Source organism: Clarias gariepinus, chromosome 18, assembly GCF_024256425.1.
Source record: "Clarias gariepinus isolate MV-2021 ecotype Netherlands chromosome 18, CGAR_prim_01v2, whole genome shotgun sequence".
Taxonomy (NCBI): domain Eukaryota; kingdom Metazoa; phylum Chordata; class Actinopteri; order Siluriformes; family Clariidae; genus Clarias; species Clarias gariepinus.
Genome location: NC_071117.1, coordinates 1,966,115 through 1,990,315, shown reverse-complemented (window position 1 = coordinate 1,990,315; position 24,201 = coordinate 1,966,115). Strand labels below are relative to the sequence as shown.

At 46.2% G+C, this 24,201-nt stretch overlaps 3 protein-coding genes across 7 annotated transcripts; 1 reads left to right on the top strand and 2 right to left on the bottom strand.

Annotated features, from left to right (window-relative positions):
* Nucleotides 1-1,747: 1,747 nt before the first annotated feature.
* Nucleotides 1,748-5,981, bottom strand: LOC128506195 (zinc finger protein 883-like). 3 transcript variants are annotated; one of them, XM_053476529.1, is made up of 4 exons: nucleotides 5,857-5,981; nucleotides 5,296-5,487; nucleotides 4,070-4,457; nucleotides 1,748-3,964 (listed from the first exon to the last, which is right to left on the bottom strand). In XM_053476529.1, exons 2-4 carry the CDS (start codon nucleotides 5,473-5,475, stop codon nucleotides 3,000-3,002), a joined length of 1,533 nt encoding a protein of 510 aa, XP_053332504.1. In that variant the 5' UTR covers nucleotides 5,476-5,487; nucleotides 5,857-5,981; the 3' UTR covers nucleotides 1,748-2,999. The 3 variants fall into 3 exon arrangements, with proteins under 3 accessions (XP_053332504.1, XP_053332503.1, XP_053332505.1); XM_053476528.1 differs by having other exon boundaries at nucleotides 5,296-5,483; nucleotides 5,857-5,963; XM_053476530.1 differs by having other exon boundaries at nucleotides 4,070-4,454; nucleotides 5,296-5,483; nucleotides 5,857-5,963.
* A 1,971-nt stretch (nucleotides 5,982-7,952) lies between these two features.
* Nucleotides 7,953-16,332, top strand: parn (poly(A)-specific ribonuclease (deadenylation nuclease)). 3 transcript variants are annotated; one of them, XM_053477655.1, is made up of 26 exons: nucleotides 7,953-8,038; nucleotides 8,253-8,330; nucleotides 9,065-9,144; nucleotides 9,283-9,350; nucleotides 9,457-9,538; nucleotides 9,698-9,758; nucleotides 9,892-10,057; nucleotides 10,160-10,222; nucleotides 10,329-10,367; nucleotides 10,749-10,791; nucleotides 10,911-10,991; nucleotides 11,079-11,135; nucleotides 11,225-11,302; nucleotides 11,388-11,431; nucleotides 12,454-12,496; nucleotides 12,580-12,655; nucleotides 12,779-12,889; nucleotides 13,010-13,079; nucleotides 13,246-13,301; nucleotides 13,388-13,474; nucleotides 14,577-14,651; nucleotides 14,729-14,897; nucleotides 14,972-15,084; nucleotides 15,166-15,238; nucleotides 15,312-15,403; nucleotides 15,486-16,332. In XM_053477655.1, the coding sequence occupies exons 1-26, from the start codon at nucleotides 8,020-8,022 to the stop codon at nucleotides 15,536-15,538; spliced, it is 1,977 nt and encodes a 658-aa protein (XP_053333630.1). In that variant the 5' UTR covers nucleotides 7,953-8,019; the 3' UTR covers nucleotides 15,539-16,332. The 3 variants fall into 3 exon arrangements, with proteins under 3 accessions (XP_053333630.1, XP_053333629.1, XP_053333628.1); XM_053477654.1 differs by having other exon boundaries at nucleotides 14,966-15,084; nucleotides 15,489-16,332; XM_053477653.1 differs by having other exon boundaries at nucleotides 14,966-15,084.
* Nucleotides 16,333-17,348: 1,016 nt separating this feature from the next.
* On the bottom strand, nucleotides 17,349-24,156 carry LOC128506747 (RNA exonuclease 5-like). Its single transcript, XM_053477316.1, has 20 exons — nucleotides 24,127-24,156; nucleotides 22,967-23,018; nucleotides 22,815-22,873; nucleotides 22,127-22,251; nucleotides 21,869-21,995; nucleotides 21,642-21,753; nucleotides 21,360-21,559; nucleotides 21,162-21,277; nucleotides 20,946-21,084; nucleotides 20,413-20,507; nucleotides 20,237-20,339; nucleotides 19,998-20,089; nucleotides 19,742-19,871; nucleotides 19,388-19,504; nucleotides 19,141-19,278; nucleotides 18,771-18,863; nucleotides 18,449-18,665; nucleotides 17,998-18,212; nucleotides 17,696-17,805; nucleotides 17,349-17,557 (listed from the first exon to the last, which is right to left on the bottom strand). The coding sequence occupies exons 2-20, from the start codon at nucleotides 23,013-23,015 to the stop codon at nucleotides 17,506-17,508; spliced, it is 2,289 nt and encodes a 762-aa protein (XP_053333291.1). The 5' UTR covers nucleotides 23,016-23,018; nucleotides 24,127-24,156; the 3' UTR covers nucleotides 17,349-17,505.
* Between the last annotated feature and the right edge of the window lie 45 nt (nucleotides 24,157-24,201).

Sequence of the window (24,201 nt, the reverse complement as noted above, 5' to 3'; positions counted from 1 at the left end):
CTCTCTCTCCGTCTTACTTCCACCTTTCCTCCTGTCTCTCTCTTCCTTTCCCTCCCTCCCTCCCTGCCATTTAACTTCCTCTGCCTCTCTCTCTCTCTCTCTGTGTGTCCTTGTTTAATGTCCTACACTCTGATGTCCAGGCAGTACTGATTGTTTCTGTCATTTTTATACCTTCATATCCTTGTATTTAAAATAAATTCAGAAGACACAGTCTCATCATCATACCTCATTTCCTCCCGCTTCAACTGTTATAGAACCAGATAAGTTCACGGTATCAGTGATAACACACTTTAAATATGATTCTGTTCCCCGGGGCGGGAATCGAACCCACACCCTGAAGGTGTACGGTGACGGTGCTAACCACTACACCACCGTATTAATGACAGCGGTGCAGCTGCGAGTCACCACAGACGAGACGTTCTTAATAAAACTCCATTAAGCTGTCGTGTCTAACGTGTGTACTCACTAACCACCTCTTTTTTAGTCTGACTGTTTGCATCGCCGCCTGAACTCTGGTGCGAGCTGTTTAAAACACACCCAGTGTCAACAGCAGGTCAGGGTTTAGCTGAGCTGTGTGTAAGTGTCAGATTTTTACTTACTCGGCTCTATTTCACAATCACATTAGAAGCTGCAGGTCATGCCGAGTCAGGAGCAGCTTCTCCTGACACACACACACACACACACACACACACACAGCCACCACAGAGTCGGTCAACATCACTGTATGTACAGTACACACTCATATACACTACAGGTGGTCGATAGTTTGGAGTGTCGGAGCTCTTAAAGGCTCCTCTGCTGCGCTACTTCTTCCAGCTCCAGTTGTTCAGTTGAAGCTCTCGACCTCCATGTTCATGACTTCCTGCACGGGTGAATAAGCATTATGTAAATCAATTGGGTGATACATTTATACAGAATTACACAGCAGTAACACTCACATTAATGTACTGTTTATTACGACGTATTTAATATCAGGTTTCATGTTTCAGGAACGTGTGCGAGTTGTGAAAGCTCCACGATGATGCAGGGGTTTTGGTCTCGAGCATCCTCTTTCCCTGCATGTGTGTGTGACATCCGTCATCTGCAGAGAGTTCACAACGGCAAACTGACTGAACACACCCTGCCTGTCGAAGAACAAGTAACGGTCAGCAGTGCCAATCTCTCCATCTCCTAGAGCACTGAAAAACAGGAAGAATGATGCAGGCTGGAGTTTAAGATAACACGGTGTGGCACAATCGCCAGTGATGAAATCAGTCTCACAGATAAGTCGAAATATTGACAATCAGAAACTGGGCCAACAAACGGAGCACCTTCATTAAACGGATCATTACCATTAGTGCAACCACTCATAAGGAACGAGGAGGTAACTAGACTGGGGTCAGGGGTAGCTCAGTGGTTAAGGCATTGGACTACGGTTCGGAAGATCTCAGGTTCAAACCCCACAACCACCAAGTTGCCACTGTTGGGCCCTTGAGCACGGCCCTCGAAAAAGGGTAAAGTGTAGTGCGAAAAAGGGTAAAGAAATGTGGGGATAAAACCGAAATGGGGTAACAGAACTGGGCGCTATGACTGAGACGGGAAGGAACGTGGCCACACCCGAGACGAGGGAATGAGTTAAGCAAAATCCAGCAAACTGACTAATGTCTATGGCATCAAGATAACAAGAAATGCAGAAGAAAAAAAGTGTTGCGTAAAACCTTAACACTGGTCCTGAAATGTAAAAACAGTATTGGAACCCAAAGTCTCATTCTGGATCATCAGTGATATTAGTTTATTGGGGAACTCAATTATTTAAAAGTTTTAATGCAAGGAACATGAACAAAACACAAGTTCACAGACAAAAATAATTAATATTCAACACACACTCAATCCACACACACACACACACTCATTTCAAAAACCCTTGAAGAAACAAAAAAAAGAGTGAGATGAAAATGGAGGGTCGAGTCTGAGCTGAAAGCGGAGTCAGTCGTGTCACTTGTCAGTGTTCATCAAAACCAATTAAAGGTTCCAGAAAGTCCACAGCCTGAAGTCCAGAGAGTCTCAGAGCGCAGTGTTATGGAGAATGTGGAGAATGTGTGTGTGTGTGTGTGTGTTGTGTTTATGAAGGATGAGGAGAGCAAACGATGAACGACAAGCGTGATGATAAACTACAATGTAAAATAAGTGAATAGTTTTATAGCCGTGTTAAACTTTATATCTGTAATCTAAACTAGACAACCCTCTATAAAGATCTCGACTCATCACCGACACCATTAGCAGATGAAACTGCCGGGTTGGGACTCGCTTTTAAGGAGATGTTCCAGCAATCTTCCAGAACGATGGATCTCCGGCTCACTCCACTGAGGAGACGGTGAAGGTACTCAAGAGGAACCGGCCACCAGGCAGCCAGTATCTGAACCTGCTTTAGCTTCTCCTGTGGTCACCTGTGTGACCCTGTAGTGCTGGTGCTCCCTTCCTGCTGCAGTACAAATTAATTTCTAGGGTTTTTTTCTCCCTCACATCTTGTGTGATGAAACGATCAGATAGGTTCAAACCGGGGCTGTTGAGTTCCTCCTTGTCTCAGTCTCCTTGTCCTTGGTGTGAGCTAGAGCGCCATCTAGAGCACTTCTTCCACATTTCCACCATCATCTCAGTCTAAATCTTCTGATTTTTTATATTTTAAGTTGGCGTTGCTCCTAATGCTTGGGTGGAACATCACCAGAATTCAAGTTCAAAATCATTTCTGAGTTTCATCACCAGGTACATTTTAATGCAATGATTAAAGTAAATAATTAATCGTCTTGGTTAATTATTTGATTTATTTAAAATCGTTCATCACACTGATCATCAACACTTCCTAAAACTTGACATTAAACATGCTCTTATACGTATTTGAATATGTTCTGACCCGTGTCTCAACCCTGTTCCTGCACTCATTATTATTATTTATTTTCCCCTGTCCTGATGTCCTGTACAGAACGATGTATAAATAAAACCTGACGAGGATTAAAACGACGCTACAGGGTGGGCTTGATGTCCACCTTGGTGTGGTTCTTCTGATGCGCCCTGAAGCTGCCCAGATATGTGAAGCCCTGATCGCAGATGCTGCAGTGGTACGGTTTCTCCCCGGTGTGGACGCGCTGGTGCGTCTTGAGCACGTCGGGCCGGGCGAAGGTTTTCGGGCACTGGGTGCAGCGGTACGGCCGTTCCTTGGTGTGGACGCGCTCGTGCTGCTTCAGGTTGATGCGGTAGAAGAAGCTGTTCCCGCAGAACGAGCACTGGAACGGGCGCTCGCGCTTCTCACCTACGTGGATGCGTTTGTGGGTGTAGAAATGTCTGGGGTCCGAGAAGCCCTTCCCGCAGTGGTCGCACAGGAACGGCTTCTCGCCGGTGTGCGTGCGCTCGTGCCGGTCGCGGTTCACCTTCTGGCCGAAGGTCATGTCGCAGTAGGAGCAGGAGTACGGCTTCTCGCCCGTGTGCACCCTCTGGTGCTGCTTCAGGGCGCTGATGGTCACGAAGCCCTTGTCGCAGTCGGAGCAGATGTACGGCTTCTCATTGGTGTGCACGCGCTCGTGCTTCTTCAGGTGCGTCCTGTGATAGAAGGTCATGTCGCAGTAGGTACACTGGAACGGCCGCTGCCCCGTGTGGATGCTCTGGTGACACTTCAGGTTCCCCTTCGTCTTGAAGCAGTTGCCGCACAGGTCGCAGCGGAAAGGTTTGTCTCCGCTGTGCGACTTCACGTGGGCTTTGAGGGCCGACTGCGTGGGGTAGCCTTTTTCACACACTTCGCACACGTGAGGACGCAGCGCCTTCCGTTTCACGCGGTTCTCGTGCATCTTCATGTGTCTGGTCAGGAACGCGGCGGACATCAGCTCCTGTCCGCAGATGGTGCAGGGGGAGGTGGTTTTGATCCCGCTCTTCTTCTTTTTCTGATTTTGTCTGCTGTCTTCGTCGCATGACTCACTGTTGCCACCTAAAGGAGCTGAAAGAACACATCAGAGAATGAACTTACACTAAAAATAAAATATATTTAAAAAAATATATATATATAAATATATAAAACTAACCACAAACTATCTCAACTTACTCGAAGGACAGAAGTCATCGCAGCCTTCATCAGGTCCCTCGGGGTTATCCGGGTCCTCCTCCTGCGCCGCATTTCCGTTCATCTCCACCTTGGTCCTGCAGTCCATCAGAGTCACGGAGCACATCATCACCGGGCCGCGGGTCGCGTTCTGCTCCGCACAATTTAACGGGGTTTGTAGTGCATGTTCTGAGGAGGGTGACTCTGACGGGGTGACGTCACTGTATATATGAACAGAAGGGCCGGGTTCGCTCTCCTGTGGACCGCCGTCGGGCCATTCTTCTGCACCGACACCACACACACTCTGTTCGACGTCCTCTCCGTGGTCGTGCTTAGAGCCTGAGGTGTTTAGGTCAGCTTTACACACAGTGCACAATGCTGGAGCAGCCTGCTGGAAGGGAAATAAATCAGAGAGAAAGTGAAAAAAAATAAACTCCATCGAATAAATAACAGAAAGGTTGAGTCTGTATGTTGTCAGGACTCACTCTTTCAGTGATATCTTATGTTTCACACATTCGAGGACCAAAAACCAGTCTCAGACACATTGTCTGTATGTCACAGATTATGTCACACAAAATTATCAACACACAACTGCACTCCTTAGATCTCTGCCTGAAGTTTAATCTGCACCATCAGTGAATCTAAATGTGGAGTAAAAGTGATGTTATGAACAGTTATGTGTGGGATTTAATAATCTACTCTAAAATAATCTACTAATGCGCTACTGTCTCAATGTAAACAAACACCTGCACCAATAGATATTAATTAGAAAAGATAAAGTGAATATTTTTACTGGGATTAGTTCATATTTTCACTTTGGCTGAAATAACAGCGCTGAAGTGGTATAAGTGAATTTTAACACACTGGAGTGGTTTTAAGACAAAACTTCATCTTTATCCTTTGATCTACTTTTTCCATTTCTCATCTGTGATTCACTCTCCGATTACCGAACAGGGAGTGTATTTGTCTGAGCACCAAAGAAGGACAACTTAGTGTAAACAAGGCGTAAGATACTCAACCTTACAGAATGGGATTTCTTTGTATTAATAAGTTAGACAGAGAGTTCTGCTGTACAGAGAGACACACAGACATGGACGTGGGCTTCAACCTATAATATTAATAATAATAATAATAATAATAATAATATTACTGATTACATTAAAGATTAGCAGATTATTATTAGATGGTTATTATGGCACATGGCTGAGCCGCTCCTCGAGATGACTGACCGTTTTCCTGAGCTGACACACTTCGGCGTAGAGGAGCGAGATGTCGGCCATGGACAGGTCGGTCCCGACTGACGCCGTGCAGGACGGTGGAGGAGGAGGAGGATCACAGGACAGGGGGCGCTGCAGGACAGGAGCTTCATCATCTCCTCCTCCTCTTCCTCCCACACACTCCTCCTCCATCTTGCCTGCTTACTTTGAGTAACAGAGCAATTATTATTATTATTATTATTACACATATTTTTGAGACTTGTATGTAAAGACTTGTAGAATATAGTAAAGGATAAATCATGAAGCCAGTAAAGTGATGTATATTTAAACCCCTGCATTTCATACAGACCCTACACCACTCCTAAAGCCTGTCTATACCAGCTTTAATTACTAAACTCTCCTGATACAAACACTAAACCCTTAAGTGTCTCAAACACACATGACTATTGTAAAGCCTCTCACTTTAATAAACGTCTGCTTGTTTCAGGCTTTTAAACACATTACAGTACAAACATGTCGTTTTTTTATCCTCTAACCACGTGACTAACTGAATAGTGTGTTCCCTTTTCTTACCGTAAACGACGGAGAGCTTTTTATCCTCTTTAACACCTTAATATTGTAATAAATCAGTGACCTGTACTCTTTATTTACATCCTGCACACACACACACACACACACACACAGAGAGCGGATTCTGCCTGCGCTACTTCCGGGTTTGCGTCACAAAATGGCGACACCTACAGCACCGGCGTCCAATCGCAAGACGTTTCAGGGCTGCGCTCATGAATATTAATGAGCGGGTGCCTGCGGTCGTTTGACAACGGACAGGCTAATCCTAAACATGCTAAAGTTTTACTAAAATCTGTAGGGTTTAATAATAAATATTTATTCATGTTTTATTCAGGATTAAATATACTGCTATAATCACAGAGGAAGAGTTAGGTCAATGTCGAAAAATATAATAAAATAAAACATCTCAAATCATCAGTAGGAAGCTAACGCTTAATATAATTTACTGTTTAATGAGGAACATTTTAATATAGGTATATGTGAATTATACAAAGTTAATTAAATCAAAAGGAAAACTGTCTTTAAATTTAGAAATCATATTCAAGTTAAAATTTCTGACTTCTCAGAGGAAATAAAATCACCTCAGAACAAAAGCCTTCACTAAACGATTCTAAACACATTAAAGTTTTAAATGAACAGTTTATTATTCTGACTATCTGATCATTTTGATTCATACACATTTTTCACATTTCATACAAATTTCCATAATTTTCTTTTAATTGTGAATGACGGTTGTTAAAAACACTATACAAATAAAAATGACTTGAATTTATACAGTCGTTTCCTCATTTGCGTATGAAACTCAATTCTTTATTGACGAGCCGAGGTGAAAATTGCACACAGTAAGTAGAACAAAAAGTCAGTAACTGTAATACTGTACACTCTCGGCTACGCAGCTGGGTCATTCCACAGAGAAGGTCGAGTACGAGTGATAAAAATCTCCTGAAATTTATTTCTTCTGTGACACCTAGAACTTCTTTAAGAGCAAAAACTTCCTGTAAACTTTATGATTCCACAGAAAGAAGAGATTAATGCATTGTTATACGTATAATAACTGGTGTTACTTCCCTGATAGCACCAATAACAGTGACATTAATAACAGTGACATTAATAACAGTGACATTAATAACAGTGACATTAATGATGAATACACCAATGACGGTGACATCAATAATGGTGACACTAATGACATCATTAATGACGGTAGGGTTGCCACCTGTCCCACAAAACATAGACCTGTTCTGTATTTAGAAAGTAAAGCCCCTGTCCCATATTGTGAGTGAGGGGACTGACTGGGAATCTCTCTCTCTCTCTCTCTCTCTCTCTTTCTCTTTCTCTCTCTCTCTCAGATGTATGAAATAGGAAAATGTTAAATAGAAATGCTAACACCCTTGTATAATAAATCTGTTCCCTTTGTTGTGCTTGAAATCAAAGTGGTGGCTTTAATATGACCAGGGGTTTGATCATAAGAGTTTGTTGGCATTTCACTTCCAGCTGTGTCTGCATCACTGACATCTGTTCTGTCCGTCTCCATCGTTCTTGTGAGTTTAGCGCGTTTGTTCTCCATCAATCAATCAGGTCCTGGGGTGCACTTTTTTCCCTTCCCCGTTGTATTATTTGTATTATTTTTCATTTTCATTTATTTACTTCTTACCCAGTAGTGAATATGATTTAAAATGTAGTGAAGTACAATACTTCAAACAAAACATACTTAAATAAAAGTAAAATTACAGATTTTAAAAACTACTTTAAAAAGTAGAAGTACACAAAAAAATCTACTTAATTACAGTAATTAAATGTAATTCATTACTTTCCACCCTGTGTGTGATATAAAACTCCTGAGTCTGAGAGACTTTATTACACAGTGTGTCTGGATCATCCTTCAGCTTTACACTCTGGTGTTTATTCTAAATAATATACACATTGTTTTTTTTTTCTCAAATTTTGTTTTATTGTGACTAAAAGTCAGTTCGAATAAAGACAAAATCTTTAGGAAATTAAATAAAAATCAATAAAATCTAAAGTTAAATAACTGAAGTGTAAATATCACAGGGTGCGTTTCCCCGCCCGGCCTGCAGGGGGCGGAAGTGTTCCTGTGCGAACCGGAAGTGACGCAGTGAGGGGGTTAAAGCGGCAGAGAGCGGTTGTGTTCTCAGTGTTGCAGTGATGGAGGTAACACGGCAAAGTAAGTGTGTGTGTGTGTGTGTGTGTGTGTGTGTGTGTGTGTGTGTGTGTGTGTGTGTGTGTGTGTGTGTGTGTGTGTGTGTGTCGCTCCCTCACACCGCCTGACTCTCTCTGTGTGTGTGTGTGTGTGTGTGTGTGTGTGTGTGTGTGTGTGTCCCGCTCCCTCACACCGCCTGACTCTGTGTGTGTGTGTGTGTGTGTGTGTGTCCCTGCAGGTTTTAAGTCCTCACTCAGTGTGATCTACAGCGCGGTGCGCGAGGCCGACTTCTTGGCCATCGATGGAGAGTTCTCAGGTGTGTGTGTGTGTGTGTGTGTGTGGTAGAGTTAACCCTGATAAAGCTGTAGGAGTGTGTGTGTGTGTGTGTGTGTGTGTGTGTGTGTGTGTGGTAGAGTTAACCCTGATGAAGCTGTAGGAGTGTGTGTGTGTGTGTGTGTGTGTGTGTGTGTGTGTGTGTGTGGTAGAGTTAACCCTGATAAAGCTGTAGGAGTGTGTGTGTGTGTGTGTGTGTGTGGTAGAGTTAACCCTGATAAAGCTGTAGGAGTGTGTGTGTGTGTGTGTGTGTGTGTGTGTGTGTGGTAGAGTTAACCCTGATGAAGCTGTAGGAGTGTGTGTGTGTGTGTGTGTGTGTGTGTGTGTGTGTGTGTGTGGTAGAGTTAACCCTGATAAAGCTGTAGGAGTGTGTGTGTGTGTGTGTGTGTGTGTGGTAGAGTTAACCCTGATAAAGCTGTAGGAGTGTGTGTGTGTGTGTGTGTGTGTGGTAGAGTTAACCCTGATAAAGCTGTAGGAGTGTGTGTGTGTGTGTTTGTGACACTCAGTGTAATAATGTTATTACTCGCCTGGTCAGGTGACCTGCCCGGTTGCCATGGTGACCAAACTAGCCCCCCCCCCCAGTCTTATTATTACTCCTGTGTTGTGGTGTAAAGCCTGACTCCATGTGTATTAAAGAGAGAGTGTGTGTGTATCTCTCTCTCTCTCTCTCTCTCTCTCTCTCTCTCTCTCTCTCTGTGTGTGTGTGTGTGTGATGAGGTCTGAGTGACGGGCCGGCGGTGAGCATGCTGACTAACGGGATGGACACACCGGAGGAGCGCTACAGTAAACTCAGGAAGGTGAGAGTGCGGAGCGTCCTGGTTGGTCACACTGCGGTCGCCATAGTAACAGCTCGTCCTCAGGGACGTGTAGAGTGTGTGGTCATCCTGCGGTGTGAAACTGTAGCTCTAATACAGGTGTGTGTGTGTTTCCTGCAGCACTCGATGGACTTCCTGCTCTTTCAGTTCGGTCTGTGTGCTTTTAGATACGACCAATCACAGTCCAAGTGAGTCGTCCTGGCCACGCCCCCTACATTACATCCAAAGTTTAATACCTACATGTATACACTATACTGTGTGTGTGTGTGTGTGTGTGTGTGTGCTCTTTTACAGGTACTTCACGAAGGCTTTTAACTTTTACGTTTTCCCCAAACCGTTCAGCAGAGCGTCACCTGATATCAAATTCATCTGTCAGGTAAGGGGTGTCCCTCGGGGTGTCCCTCGGGGTGTCCCTCGGGGTGTCCCTCGGGGTGTCCCTCGGGGTGTCCCTCGGGGTGTCCCTCGGGGCTGTGGGTGTCCATGATGAAGAGGACAGCTGTTGACTGAGTTTTGTCTCTCCGTGTCTCTCTCTCAGAGCTCCAGTATTGACTTCCTGGCCAGTCAGGGGTTCGACTTCAACAAGGTGTTCCGTAACGGTGAGTCACAGTACTTTAACGCCCCACACACAAACACACACACACACTCTCTCTCCATGTTAACGTCATTACATTACCATAATCTCACACACTCCTCTGACCGCACCACATCTGGTGTACCTGGTTGCCGTAGGGATCCCGTACCTGAACCAGGGGGAGGAGTCTCAGCTGAGGGAGCAGTATGAGGAGAGGCGTGTCCAGAACAACGGCATGGGGACTCCCTCACACATCTCCCCCACTGCCGGCAGGGGGCCCATGAACATTCCTGAGGAGCACCGGGAGTTCATCAGCAGGGTCGTGTGAGTGTCTCTAACACACACACACACACACACACGGACGTGTAAATGTGACCCTGGAGTACATTCCCGTGTGACCTTATGAAGATGATGGTGTGTTGACAGGGAGAAAGTGGAAGCGCTTCTGAACAACTCTGAGAAGACGGTGGACTTGGAGCCGTGCTCGGGGTGAGACTGACCTCCTGAGAGACAGGAATGATGCACGCACACACACACTCGCACATACACACTGCTGTCAGGCTTCAGTTTTACTTTCACTTTACCCCCCCCACAGGTTTCAGAGGAAGCTCATCTATCAGACCCTCAACTGGAAGTGAGTGAGACTCTACTGTACAAATGTGTGTTTTGTAGTTTATTGTCATAAAAAAAACTACACTGATGTGAGACACAGTCTGATGTTCAGTAATATCAAACAGGTTGTGTGTACAGAAGTAGGTTCTGCACTTTAGTTTGTATTTTAACGTCATTTAAAATAATAATAATTAGCAGTAACATGGCAGCGCAGGGCGATTTTAGTGGTTGGCTCTATTGCCTTACACCTGCAGGGTGCAGGTTCAATTCCCAGCCAGGGAAAATGTTTTTTAAAAAGTTATTTTGTTTGTTCATTTATTTACTTACAACATCTTTTAATGTGTGTGTGTGTGTGTGTGTGTGTGTGTGTGTGTGTGTGTGTGTGTGACTTCCTGTACTGCAGGTTTCCTAAAGGCCTTCATATTGAGACAGTGGAGAATGAGAAGGTAAGTGATGATGATGATGATGATCCCAGGAGTCACTCGACATCAAACAGTATCGCAATATACACGTTCTCATCTTATTTATACTGCTGTTCCCTAAAGATGATGTGTGTGTGTTCCAGAAAGAACGGTTCATCCAGATCAGTAAGGTGGATGAGGAGGAGAGGAAGAGGATCGAGCAGCAGAAGCACGAACGAGAGCAGGTGACCTTTGACCTTACATCACTTTACAGTTTAATTAGTGTTGATTTGGTTTGTGTGTTAATTGTGTGTGTGCGTGTGTGTGTGCAGGAGGAACTGAATGACGCGGTCGGCTTCTCCAGAGTCATACACGCCATCTCTAAATCTGTGAGTTTAATTTAATACTTTAATACTGATAGTGAGACGTGCGAGTGTGTGTAAGTGACATGAGTGTGTGTGTGTGTTCTCACACACAGGGTAAACTCGTGGTGGGTCACAACATGCTGCTGGACGTCATGCACACCATCCACCAGTTCTACTGCCCCCTACCTGAGGTGAGGTGCTTCTGCAGGTCACAGCTCTGTGGGAGGTTATTACAGCAGTGTGTGTGATCTATAAACTCTGTGTGTGTGTGTGCAGGACCTGGACGAGTTCAAAGAGCTGACGATGTGTGTGTTCCCCTGGTGAGTATCTCTGTAGTGTCACTGCTGTAGACGTGTACACTAATTTATATATCCAGGTGTTGGACAATGTAACTGAAACGCCTGGGTTTAGACCAGAATAGTTCATTAGTATGGTGTAGAGCCTTCTTTTGATCCCAATACAGCATCAGTTCATCTTGGGATCGACAGATACAAGTCCTGCTCAGGGGCCAGAGGGATTCTGAGCCGTTCTTCTTACAGACTAGTGTCCAGGTCACTATGTGATGCACTCGCTTCTCCAAAACACCCCAAAGTGGCCCAATAATATTTAGATCTGGTGACTGTGCAGGCCATGGGAGATGTTCACTTCACTATCATGCTCATTAAACCACTCTGTCACCAGTCCTGCTGTGTGTATTGATGCATTATCATCCTGATACACAGCACTACCTTCAGGATACACTGTTTAAACCATTGAGTGCACATGGTCCTCCAAAATGGTTCGGTAGTCCTTGGCAGTGACACGCCCATCTAGCACAAGTATTGGGCCTGGGGAATGTCATGATATTGCAGCCCAAACCATCACTGATCCACCGCCATGCAACAGTCTGGGTGGTTTGCTTCTTTGTACTGTAACTATTCCAGATGTGGGGAAAGACGGTGAAGGTGGACTCATCAGAGAACAGTACATGCTGGCACCATTGAGACCCATGTTTGTCATTGGCACGAGTGACCAAAGGTTTTTGCCATTGCAGCCCGGCCGTGCACACTGACCCTGTGGAGCTCCGATAAACAGGAGCGTTGAGGTGCACATTTAGTTCTGCAGTGAGTTGGGCAGCTGTGGTTTTGTTTTTTAGCACCCGGACATCCCTCTCACCTCCACAGTTACTCCTGTTGGATGTGGTTCGTCCTTCTTGGTGGTATGCTGACATTACTCTGGATACCGTGGCTTTTGATACATCACAAAGACTTGCTGTCTTGTTCACTGATGTGCCAGCGAGATGTTTTAAGCAAAACTGTGCACACACACAGTAGGTGTATTAACGTGTGCCTTTCTGCCCCAGGCTCCTGGACACCAAGCTGATGGCATCGACACAACCCTTTAAGGTACAACAGAACTTTAGCACTCACACAGTGCTCTGTGTGTGTGTGTGTGCGCTTATAATAACGTACGCTTGTGTGTGTGACAGGAGCTGATCACTAATACGTCTCTGGCAGAGCTGGAGAAACAGCTAAAGGAGAAACCTTTCAAAGCACCCAGAGTGGGTGAGTAACTAACACACACACACACACACACACACACACCAAAATAATTACAAGACTACTGAAGCTTTACCCACTGAAACCCCAAAACTTATCCCATGCCTCATCGTGTGTGTGTGTGTGTAGAATGGTCTGAGGGTTTTCAGAGTTATGACACGGCGTCTGAGCAGCTGCATGAAGCCGGCTACGACGCTTACATCACCGGGCTTTGCTTCATCTCCATGGCCAACTTCCTAGGTACGAGTGTGTGTGTGTGTGTGAGGGAGAGAATCAACATTAACACTGTAATTCAGCATAATGATGTGTGTGTGTGTGTGTGTGTGTGTGTGTGTGTGTGTGTGTGTGTGTGTTTTCTAGGTTCATTCCTCACCCCGCCGAGAGCTCACATCTCCGCTCGCTCCAATCTCATAGAGCCCTTTTACAACAAGTAAGGTCACACAAACACACTCTTTTTCTCTCTGAGGTTGCAAGTTGTGTGTTTAACCTTTTTTCACACAACCTAAGTTTTTCTCTGCACTAGATTCCTGTAGCTGCTGCATCGACTTCAAATCACTGATGCTCATCTATAAAACCCCTGTGTGTGTGTGTTGCAGGTTGTTCCTGATGCGGGTGGCTGATATTCCTTACCTAAACATTAGTGGACCAGACTGTAAGTCAGATCTTTCTCTCTGTGTGTGTGTGTGTGTGTGTGTAAAAACAAACAAAAAAAAAAACACTGTGGTGTGTGTGTTTCAGTGCAGCCAAAGCGGGATAATGTCCTGTACGTCACCTTCCCTAAAGAGTGGAAAACCAGCGACCTGTACCAGCTGTTCAACGCTTTTGGTAACACACACACACACACACACCTCCGTTGTTGAGTATATCTAAACCATCTCCTCCTCCATCCACCCCATATTTCCAGTCTCTGTCCCTCTGTCTACTCGTCTCCCTGCCCCTGACCCATGTGTCCTCCTAGTCCTCCATTCATCTCGTATTCCACCATCCATTCACCTGCCCTTAGTACATTTCACTTCTCCACCTACCACACACGCACGCGCGCGCGCGCGCGCGCACACACACACACACTTCTCCCTCAGGTTGGTGTGGATGATGTCATCGTTTATCTTCAGCAAACTCGGACAGACCACAGTGTGTAAGGATGTATGTATGTCTGAAAAGTGATGGTACCGGAGCACCTCAGGGTGCGGTACTCTGCCCTTTCCTTTCCCGTTATACACTTGCGACTTCCAGTACAACTCAAACCTGTCATTAACAAATGTTCTCAAATGATTCTGCAGTTGTGGGGTGTTTTAATGATGGACAGCTATTGGTGTGCGAGGAACCATCTCGTCCTGAATGTGACTGAGACCAAGGAGATGGAGATCCTCCTCTCAGGAGGACCATGTCTACATTCTGGGTGAGCAGGTGGTGGAGAACTACAGATATCTTAGAGTTGACAACAGATTGGATTGGAAATATAACACAGACGTTGGACAGAGCAGACTCCACGTCTTGAGGAAACTCGGGTCCTGCAGCCAAGATGTTGCAGATCTTTTATCAGTCTGTTGTGGCGAATGCAATGTTTTTCACTTCCACCTGTGACACCAAGAAACTCAAGAAGGCGAGCTCAATACCAGGCACTTCTCCTGTGTTGGAGCTGGTGGTGGAGAGATGATGTAACACAGGAACTGTTAACCCTCATGGAGAACATCTCACCTCCATACCTGCTGAAGGTCTTTTCTGCTGCCTGCAGTTAGACTTTACAGTAACCCTGCTCTGAGTCAGGACAAGGACGTCTTTCTCTGACATCATAATAAGTACAGTCTGAGTTTAAAGACATTCAGTCTTCGTTACACTGTGCTCACATCCTCCATTAACGTCCCCCTCACTGCAGTTCTCACCGGTTTGTATGTGAGTGTGACCTGGTGTAACGTTGTCTTTTCAGGAAACATCCAGGTGTCCTGGGTGGACGATACGTCTGCGTTCGTGTCCCTCAGCCAGCTGGAGCAGGTGCAGATTGGTACGTCATTACATCATCCTCACAGAGTCCCTCGTTTATTGATTATCACATGATGATGATGTCGCTTGTCTCATCAGCGGTGAACACGAGTCAGTACGCAGAGAGCTACCGCATCCAGACGTACGCAGAGTACATGCAGTCCAAACAGAAGCACACGCACCCGCACAGGAAGTGGGGGGAGGACGGGTGGGCGGAGCCCGCCCACCGCACCGTCGCCATGACGGCAGCTTCCTCAGGACACAACCGGTGAGTACACTTTAACACTCCTGGTGAGGGATGTGATCATAGTGTTTTAATAAAGACTGTGTGTGTAGGAGCAGTCTGAGAGGGAAACGTGGCATCAGCCCCACCCAGGACGACCCGAACGCCGAGTACGAGTACATCGCAGACAGCTGGACCGACTACAGCAGCACCAAGAGGAAAAAGACCTCCGGTACTGTTAGTGTTGACTGGATCACGTTTGTGTGAGTAAGAGTCGGACATGTGACTAACCTCCGGGAGGGGTTTGTTTCAGACGCCGCGGGCGCAGACTCGTCGTTCAGCAACGCCGCAGACGCCAAAACGACGGAGGACTGGCTCAGGACCACGTAGGTCTCACAGCGCCAGGCTTTAATCATTTAACACGTTAATAATAATAATTATAGCACGTGTGTATTTTAGGTCTGAAGGAAGCGGCGCATCAACAAGCCCAGACAAAGACGACGCAAAGACAGAAGTCACGTCACCACAGTCCCCGGCCAATCAGAATCCCGGTAAAAAAATTATTAAAATGTTTTGTTTTTTTTGTCTGTAACGATTTTTTTTTTTCTTTTTTTAAAGCCTTTGTCCTCCCAGCAGGGTCTCAGGACGTGTCCTCCGGTCTGTTCGATGTCCCTCAAGTCTGGTAGCAGCGACTGACTCAAGGACTTCACATTAAAAAAATAATAAATAAAATTTCAAACGCACGGCTGAGCGATCAGCCAATCAGGGGCCTCCGTCTGGAAGAACAACGCCTCCCCCACAGCCAGTCAGAAAAGACCTTCCTTCACTTACACGTCTCTTTGGATTGGCTGTTGGGAGGGACCACTTTGCTGAGCGTCTTTTTTCTGAGAGTGCTCTCGTACGAGAGCCAATCAGAAGCCTCCATTTAACGACGCAGCTACTTAACAGCCAATCAAAGGAGAGGCTGCTGGATCACGCAGGCTGACATAAGCCATAAACGTCCTTGTGGTGTGTATCTCACACACACACACACGCTGTTTTATGCCCTAGAGATGTGTGTGTGTGTGTGTGTGGATGATCCTGAAACAGGTGTAGAAGGTTAAAAATGTGATAATTATGATCAGATATTTTTAAAACACTGTACGGTTGTTTCGTCTAATATTTTTAAGTGTGTATGTTTCTCCTGTTGATTATGTAACTCCACCCCCTTACCCCTACTCCTCCCACCCACCCATTATTATTATTTTTTTTTTTGTGAACATGCCCCATCGAGCCACTCTATTTATTCCCCCGTGAGACTGCATGTTGTCTGAATGTTTTGCGTCTTTTCGTCTCGTCTCTCGCGGCAGGAAGGGGAGGGGTTAAACAAAAAATACTTAACACACTGTTTCAGAACAAGGCCATGTCATTTTGTTTCCTTTTTGTATGATGACGTCCTCTTTCTGAGAGGAGAAAAGAATTAAAGAATGTTTCTTAGTAACAGCTGATTATTGTCTTCATTTAAAAGGGGTGGGGCTTCTGGAAGGGAAGGCGGGTCAAATCTGTGTGAAATTTGTCCTTTTGGTTTCATGTTAAACTTCTGACATGCTTTACTCCAGACTTTTGGGTTTAACTCCACCCCTTCAGCTGTCTGGAGTCTCCACCCACAACTCTGATCAATCCAACTAGAACGACAGGTAGTCCCCGACTTGCGAACGACCGCGGAGCAAAGAACATTCCACGATTTGTTCGCATCTATGAAGTAGCTTATGTGTATTGTGTGGGAGAAATAAGGTCATGGCCCAATACAGTGGAAAACAGCTCAGAGTCCAGGTTTCCCCTCGTGATTCAAAGGCTCAGAGACAACACTGAGATTCATTTCCTTAGGTGTGGTTATAGTCACATGATGGCAGTGTGTGGAAAGGGGGACAGCGATCAATAGAAGTGGACTGGAATGTTTTATATTCATGTCAAAGGCGTATAAGACTTTGTCTGACTTGAGAACAGATCTGACTTATGGACGAGATCCCGGAACAGAACTCATTCATAAGTAGAGGACTACTTGTACTCCAGGTTTTTTTAAGAGCCACCCCCTGGTGGTGATTATCTTTTCACAGACCTTCCAATTTATCCCACCATCAGAACTCAAATTGCACCCGTTCCTCAGTGCCCCGCCCCACAACTTTCCAGAGGCTCCAGCTAACCCTGTTTCCCCACCAACCTTTGGCGCCTAGAGCTTCCTCCTGCATCATTTCCATAATTTTTATTTCAGTAAAGCTGCTCAGAAGCAGCCTGGACATCAAACACTCGAGAATGATTCACACACACGCTTTTCAAGTACAAAATGGGCTTTTTTTTTTTTGTACAAAATCCTAAAGTTAAAAACATTTAAAATGAAAACAGTGTTATAAAACCACAACACATTCTCTTTAAAATCTCAGTTAACATTGAGGTGTTTGTTTTACAGTATCTGTCAAGGGTGTGTGTGTGTGTGTGTGTGAGAGAGAGAGAGAGAAAGACAGATCGTATGGATACCATAACCTGGAACTGGTTCTCTCTCTCTCTCTCTTACACACACACACACACACTATGGAGACCATAACACTGGAATGCATTTCTTCCGCTGAGGTCACTTTCGGTTTCCATGGCGAGGCGAGGTCCAGAGACCGTTGACTTAAACCTGCTTCACCTGAAGGAAACAGAGGCCGGGGTATTCCACCTTGTTTCTGCAGAAACACACACACACACACATTACTTGGTGTCTGGGGGCGTGGCTTAACTTCTGATCACTATTACAGGTATGAAACATCAACATTTATGTTGACTTGATGACTGTGTGTGTGTGTGTGTGTGTGTGTGTGTACCGTATAATCCCAGGGAGGATGACCACGCTGAGTGTGTGTCTCTCCAGCACTCTGAACATTTTCCCCACGTTCCTGTCCATCGCCCGCATCACACACTGCATCCCTCCATCCTGTACACACCACGCCCGCTCGTTAGCACGCTAGCACGAGTTAACTATCCTCCTGCTCATGTTTACATCACACACAAGTTAGCAGTACGCTCGTCTGGCAAATAAGCTCGCTTTTCATGCTAGCTAAATAGCTAAACCGCTAATTCAGATTGGCTCTCAGATGTTCAGCATGTGAAACTGGACCAGCTTTACCTGTACACAGGTGAGTGCGCCAGGCTCCGCCTCCTCACTTACTGCCCCCGCCGCTGAACCCGCTGCTTCTTCGGCTGTTTCCATGGTAACAGGGACTGTATGTGTCCAGGTGTGCATGTGAGGGGGAGTGAGAGCGCGACACATGTTTAACTTCCTGTTTCCCATCTGCAGCCCAGAGTGGAGGGCGGAGCACACACTGTCAGTGCTGACGAACTCTACACACACACACACACACACACACACGAGGGATAGAAGACAAGAACTCCATAAGTGTGTATGGATTATAATGCCATTATACTCTACATTATACTCAGACTGTAGTACACTTATAATCCTGAGTGGACTAGAGTCTGAGTGGACTAAAGCCTGAGGGTACTACAGTCTAAGTGCCCTGGAGTCTGAGTGTACTAACTTGAGTGTACTAGAGTCTGAGTGTACAGTACACACTTACTGATGCGAGTGTGTCTTGGGCGTTTCCCGGACCTCCTGACCCGTGTGATGTCACAAACTGGACCGAATGCACTGACAGTCTTCAGGAGGTCGTCATGGTGATTGTGTCGCCTCAACAACCCACTTACGTAGATCATGTGACTGTTCAGGATATCAGTCTGTAGTTCAGCAAGAGACGCTTCCAGATCCAGAGTCAGCTCACTGACTGGACGCTGCAGCTAACACACACACACACACACACACACACACACGCATTACTTTGTGCATGTCTTACACTGTACCTGCAGTGTCCTTGTGTGTGTGTGTGTGTGTGTGTGTCTCACCTTTATTATGGTGTCCTGTACTTGGAGAGCGGTGAGGGACCGCAGAGCGAGATGAGCTCCTTCTAAATGCTGAAACTCAACTACAGCATGCAGCTACACACACACACACACACATTAATATTATTATTATTATTACTATCATCATTGTTATTACTGTTATTATTGTTATAACTATTACTGTTATTATTATTATTATATATTATCATTATATAACGATTGCACTTCTTTCTTAATTAAAATGTACTACAGTAAATACCATGTAAAAGGTGTTGCTATGCGGTTGCTATGGTATTCCCCAGCAGATACCATAGTACATTTGTACACACATACCATACCATACGTGTGTGTGTGTGTGTGTGTGTGTTCTCACCGTGTGTGTGCTGTGCAGTAGTCTGACTGAGCGCAGTGTACCGTAGGGCTTTAGCAGTGTGTGTACACTCTTCTCTGTGTAATTGTGTGGCAACGGACCCACAAACAACACACACATCAGTTTTAACCTCTGTGCCATCTGTAACACACACACACACACACACACACATAAATATTGTAACACACACACATAAATATTGTAACACACACACACAAACACACACACACACACACACACACACACACACCTGCTGCAGCACTTGTGTTTGCTCTGTTGTGTTTATCCTCAGATCCTCTATAAGTGATGAGATCTGGACCAAACTGAGAGCGTATGAGTGACACACACGCCGAAACACACACACACTCTGTACAGAGAGAGAGAGAGAGAGAGAGAGAGAGAGAGCAGTGTACAGAACAAGGGAAATACAGGAAAACTTCATGTGAAAGTCTGTGTGTGTGTGTGTATGTGTGTGTGTGTGTGTGTGTGTGTGTGTGTGTGTGTGTGTGTGTGTGTGTGTGTGTGTGAGTGAGTGTGTGTGTGTGGTGTGTGTGTGTGTATGTGTGTGTGTATGTGTGTGTGAGTGTGTGTGTGAGTAACTCACCTCCCTATCAGAGCTGCAGTGATGTCTGCGCCACAGATGGTTGGAGGAGACACCATTAAACTCGTCTGATTGGCCAAGAAATAGAGCTGGTAGGCCGGCCTTGTGAAGGGCGTGGCCAAACTGGAGGGGCCTGGGGGGGCGGGGGTGAGAGGCTTACTCTGTGTGTGTGTGTGTGTGTGTGTGTGTGTGTGTGTGTAACACAGACAGACCTTACAGTGTGTGTGTGTGTGTGTGTGTGTGTGTAACACAGACAGACCTTACAGTGTGTGTGCTCACTGATCCAATCAGAGGTCCATCTACAGGAGAATCCTCGACTCCCCACAGGTCCTGGAGATGATCAACAACCACCTGAGAGACGGAGGGGACAGGGACAGGGGACATGGGGTGAGGGATCATGGGTAGTGTAGTTCTGTCTGTCTGTGTGTGTGTGTGTGTGTGTGTGTGTGTGTGTGTGTGTGAGGGATCATGGGTAGTTATTATGGTGTAGTTCGGTACCTGTCTCGGCCCCTTGGTGATGAAATAGTTTGCGAGGTCCAGTGCAGCCTGCGCGTCCTCACATGGGTCATGACCTCTCCTCTCTTCACTCTGAATCTCCCTCCTCACACACACACACACACACACACTTAATACAGTAGGGACACTGTGTGTGTGTGTGTGTGTTTGAGCCTTACTTCAGAATGACCTGAGCTAATATCTTCAGCTTGAATCTTTGTCCAAACTCTTTGCGGTAGAGCAGTGACGTGTCAATGACATGCGGGTGGATCAGCTACACACACACACACACACACACACACACACACACACACACACACACACAGCATATACATCAGTTAAGCATTTGGTGATTTGTGTATTTGGGCATGTAACATTTTATATATATACATACACACACACACACACACATACCGACAAACAGACAGAGACACACAAAGAAAGATAGAGACACACGGACAGACAGAGACGCAGATGGACAGAGACACAAACAGAAGGATACACAGGGAAAGACAGAGACACTTGCACAAAGAGACACACGGATGGGCAAAGTCACACACAGACAGACAAAGAGCGAGACAGACACACAGACAGACACACAGACAGACACACAGACAGACACACAGACACACAGACAGACACACAGACAGACACACAGACAGACACACAGACACACAGACAGACAGACAGACAGACAGAGGTGGTCACTCACCCTGAGGACGCGCAGGTCGTTTTCGAGGGAGTGACCAACCAGCACCGCGTCTGGCGGGAGCAGAGCCAGGAGTTTGGTCTGGACGTCCTGCAGTCGCGTTGTTACGTTCTTCAGCATGGAGCGAGTGATCCCTGAGAACCTGACAGAGGAACGTTAGACCCAGGTGTGTGTGGTGTGTGGTGTGTGTGTGTGTGTGTGTGTGTGTGTGTGTAATACCTGGTGCAGTAGTTAATGATGGGGTTAAATGGTTTCACCAGCTCGTTTAACACACACTGCCCCCTGCTGGTCACCACGGCGACGCGCGTCAGCTCTTGACCCTCCTTTGTGAAACACTGCAACACAAACACACTTACACACACATCTGTCTCTCTACTGGTGCATTATGGGTAGTATAGTCTCTCCTCCATGTCTCACCATCTCACAGTCCAGACCGTACAGAGGACTGGTGTCGGTCACATGATCATCAGCCTGCATGCAGACGAACGACTCGAAGCCCCGCCCACCTTTCACAGGGAAGTTCTTCTTAATCCTCTCCTGCTCAGTCAGCAGGTAGCTGCTCATCCCTCGCTTCTTTACACCATAGCGCAGGACCACCGGGTGCCAGCCCACGTCAGCTACACACACACACACACACACACACACACATTAACTCATGTCATTACATATAAAATTCAACTCCAGTGTTACTGAACAGACCTGCAGGGGGCGCCGTGTGGAGCGATGAACCGGACGCAGCGGAGCCGTCAGAGAGCTCAGAGTCGAACAGTCCAGACAGGAGGGCGCCTGAGGAGGGCGCTAGAGTACACCTCTGTAAGGGGCAGCCAAAAGACATGATGACATCATCAGAGAGCATCAGCCAGTGGACTGTGCCCTCATCCCCTCTGTTCAGGGGTCACTCCTGGAGAATGATTTAGTGCACTTACTGTAGTGTACTTGGAGCGCAGGTGTTTGAACTGAGAGTAGTGTGTGTAGAAGTGGAGCTGGGCCACGCCCTCGAGCACGACCACGTGCACCCGCTTCACACTGTCCTCCTGATGGAGACGGCACCAACTGTAACACCACGCACACACACACACACGGTACACTTTATACACTGTGTAGTGCACTTGTAGAGAGATTAGGGAACTGATTAATTTGTGTGTGTGTGTGTGTGTGTGTGTGAGTGAAACAGAGAGTCAGACCTGGGTTTCTTCACATCGTGGTGTTTCCTGAGTGTAATGTACTGAAGTAGCTCGGATACGTCCCTCACACTGATCCTGTCACAGAGCTGGTCGTCAGGGCGAGAGAGACGGGGCGTGTCCTCATCCTGCACACAGCATAGGGTCAGACCGGGATTATGGCATGTGGGATTATGGCATGTGATATTAGGGCACACAGGATTAGGGCATGTGAGTTAAGGGCAGGTAAGATTAGCGCACACAGGATTAGGGTATGTGAGATTAGGGCACACAGGGTTAGGGGCCACAAGATTAGGGCATGTGAGAATAGGCCATGTAAGATTAGGGCGCACATGCCCTAATCTCTGTGTGCCCTAATCCCATATGTCCTAATATTACATGACCTAATATCACATGTCTTAATCCTGTGTGCTTTAATCCTGTGTCCTAACCTCACATGCCCTAATCTTACATTCCCTATTCTCACGTGCCTTAATCCTGTGTGCTCTAATCTCACAAGCACACAGAGATTAGGGAATGTAAGATTAGGGCATGTGAGATTAGGACACATTGGATTAGAGAACACAGGATTAAGACATGTGATATTAGGTCATGTAATATTAGGCCACATGGGATTAGGGCACACAGACATTAGGGCATGTGAGTTTAAGGCACACAGAGATTAGGGCATGTGGGATTAGGCATCACTTACCTGTAGTAGTTCATCATGTTCTCCATTCACCTTTAACTTCTTACACACACTTTCACATACTGTTCGGGGGGGGGGTAGATATTAGCTGTTGCTATGGAGACCATAAGACTTAATGTAACATAGATAATCAATAATAATATAACTGGACATACTGGATGATGAGGAGACTCGCTTCTGTTTAAGGACCTTCACGTCTGCCATAACCTACAGGACACCCAGACAGGGAGAGAGGGACACAGACAGGTGTAGACAGAGAGAGAGAGAGACAGACAGACAGAGAGACAGACAGACAGGTGTAGACAGAGAGAGAGACAGACAGACAGACAGAGAGACAGACAGGTGTAGACAGAGAGACAGACAGGTGTAGACAGACAGACAGGTTTAGACAGACAGACAGAGAGATAGACAGGTTTAGACAGACAGACAGAGAGACAGACAGACAGGTTTAGACAGAGAGACAGAGAGATAGACAGGTTTAGACAGACAGACAGAGAGACAGACAGACAGGTGTAGACAGAGAGACAGACAGGTGTAGACAGACAGACAGACAGGTGTAGACAGAGAGACAGACAGGTGTAGACAGACAGACAGGTTTAGACAGACAGACAGAGAGATAGACAGGTTTAGACAGACAGACAGAGAGACAGACAGACAGGTGTAGACAGAGAGACAGACAGGTGTAGACAGACAGACAGACAGGTGTAGACAGAGAGACAGACAGGTGTAGACAGACAGACAGGTTTAGACAGACAGACAGAGAGATAGACAGGTTTAGACAGACAGACAGAGAGATAGACAGGTTTAGACAGACAGACAGAGAGACAGACAGACAGGTGTAGACAGAGAGACAGACAGGTGTAGACAGACAGACAGACAGGTGTAGACAGAGAGACAGACAGGTGTAGACAGACAGACAGGTTTAGACAGACAGACAGAGAGATAGACAGGTTTAGACAGACAGACAGAGAGACAGACAGACAGGTGTAGACAGAGAGACAGACAGGTGTAGACAGACAGAGAGACAGACAGACAGACAGGTGTAGACAGTTGGGACAGACAGTAAATGATGTGTGTGTATAAGTTATCAGCTCAGTTCATCTCAGAGCCCACAGTGTACACTCCCCCCCCCCACAGCGCCCTCTACCCGGTGGATCAGTGGAACTGCACTCTCTAACGCTCAGGATACACAACCGATGACGTAAACAACAACGCGCGTGAGCTACACGTCACAAGAGTTTAATTATTATTATTATTATTATTATTATAGAGTACACCCCGTCCTGTACACAGCAGATAGAGCAGTGTTACTTACCCCTGTGTCCACACGTGTGTGTGTGTGTGTGTGTGTGTAGATTACTCAGCCTGGACAGACCCAACCAGCCGAGCT

Coding starts and splice junctions, on each gene's coding strand:
- LOC128506747 (XM_053477316.1), bottom strand. CDS start 23,015: ATGGCAGACGTGAAGGTCCTTAAACAGAAGCGAGTCTCCTCATCATCC. Junction 21,278..21,359: donor ACGGTCTGGACTGTGAGATG/GTGAGACATGGA, acceptor TTTGTGTTGCAG/TGTTTCACAAAGGAGGGTCA. Junction 17,558..17,695: donor ATCCTCCCTGGGATTATACG/GTACACACACAC, acceptor GTGTTTCTGCAG/AAACAAGGTGGAATACCCCG.
- LOC128506195 (XM_053476529.1), bottom strand. CDS start 5,475: ATGGAGGAGGAGTGTGTGGGAGGAAGAGGAGGAGGAGATGATGAAGCT. Junction 4,458..5,295: donor TGTGTCAGCTCAGGAAAACG/GTCAGTCATCTC, acceptor TTTCCCTTCCAG/CAGGCTGCTCCAGCATTGTG. Junction 3,965..4,069: donor CGATGACTTCTGTCCTTCGA/GTAAGTTGAGAT, acceptor GTGTTCTTTCAG/CTCCTTTAGGTGGCAACAGT.
- parn (XM_053477653.1), top strand. Junction 9,145..9,282: donor GCTACAGTAAACTCAGGAAG/GTGAGAGTGCGG, acceptor TGTTTCCTGCAG/CACTCGATGGACTTCCTGCT. Junction 14,898..14,965: donor GCTTCCTCAGGACACAACCG/GTGAGTACACTT, acceptor CTGTGTGTGTAG/GAGCAGTCTGAGAGGGAAAC.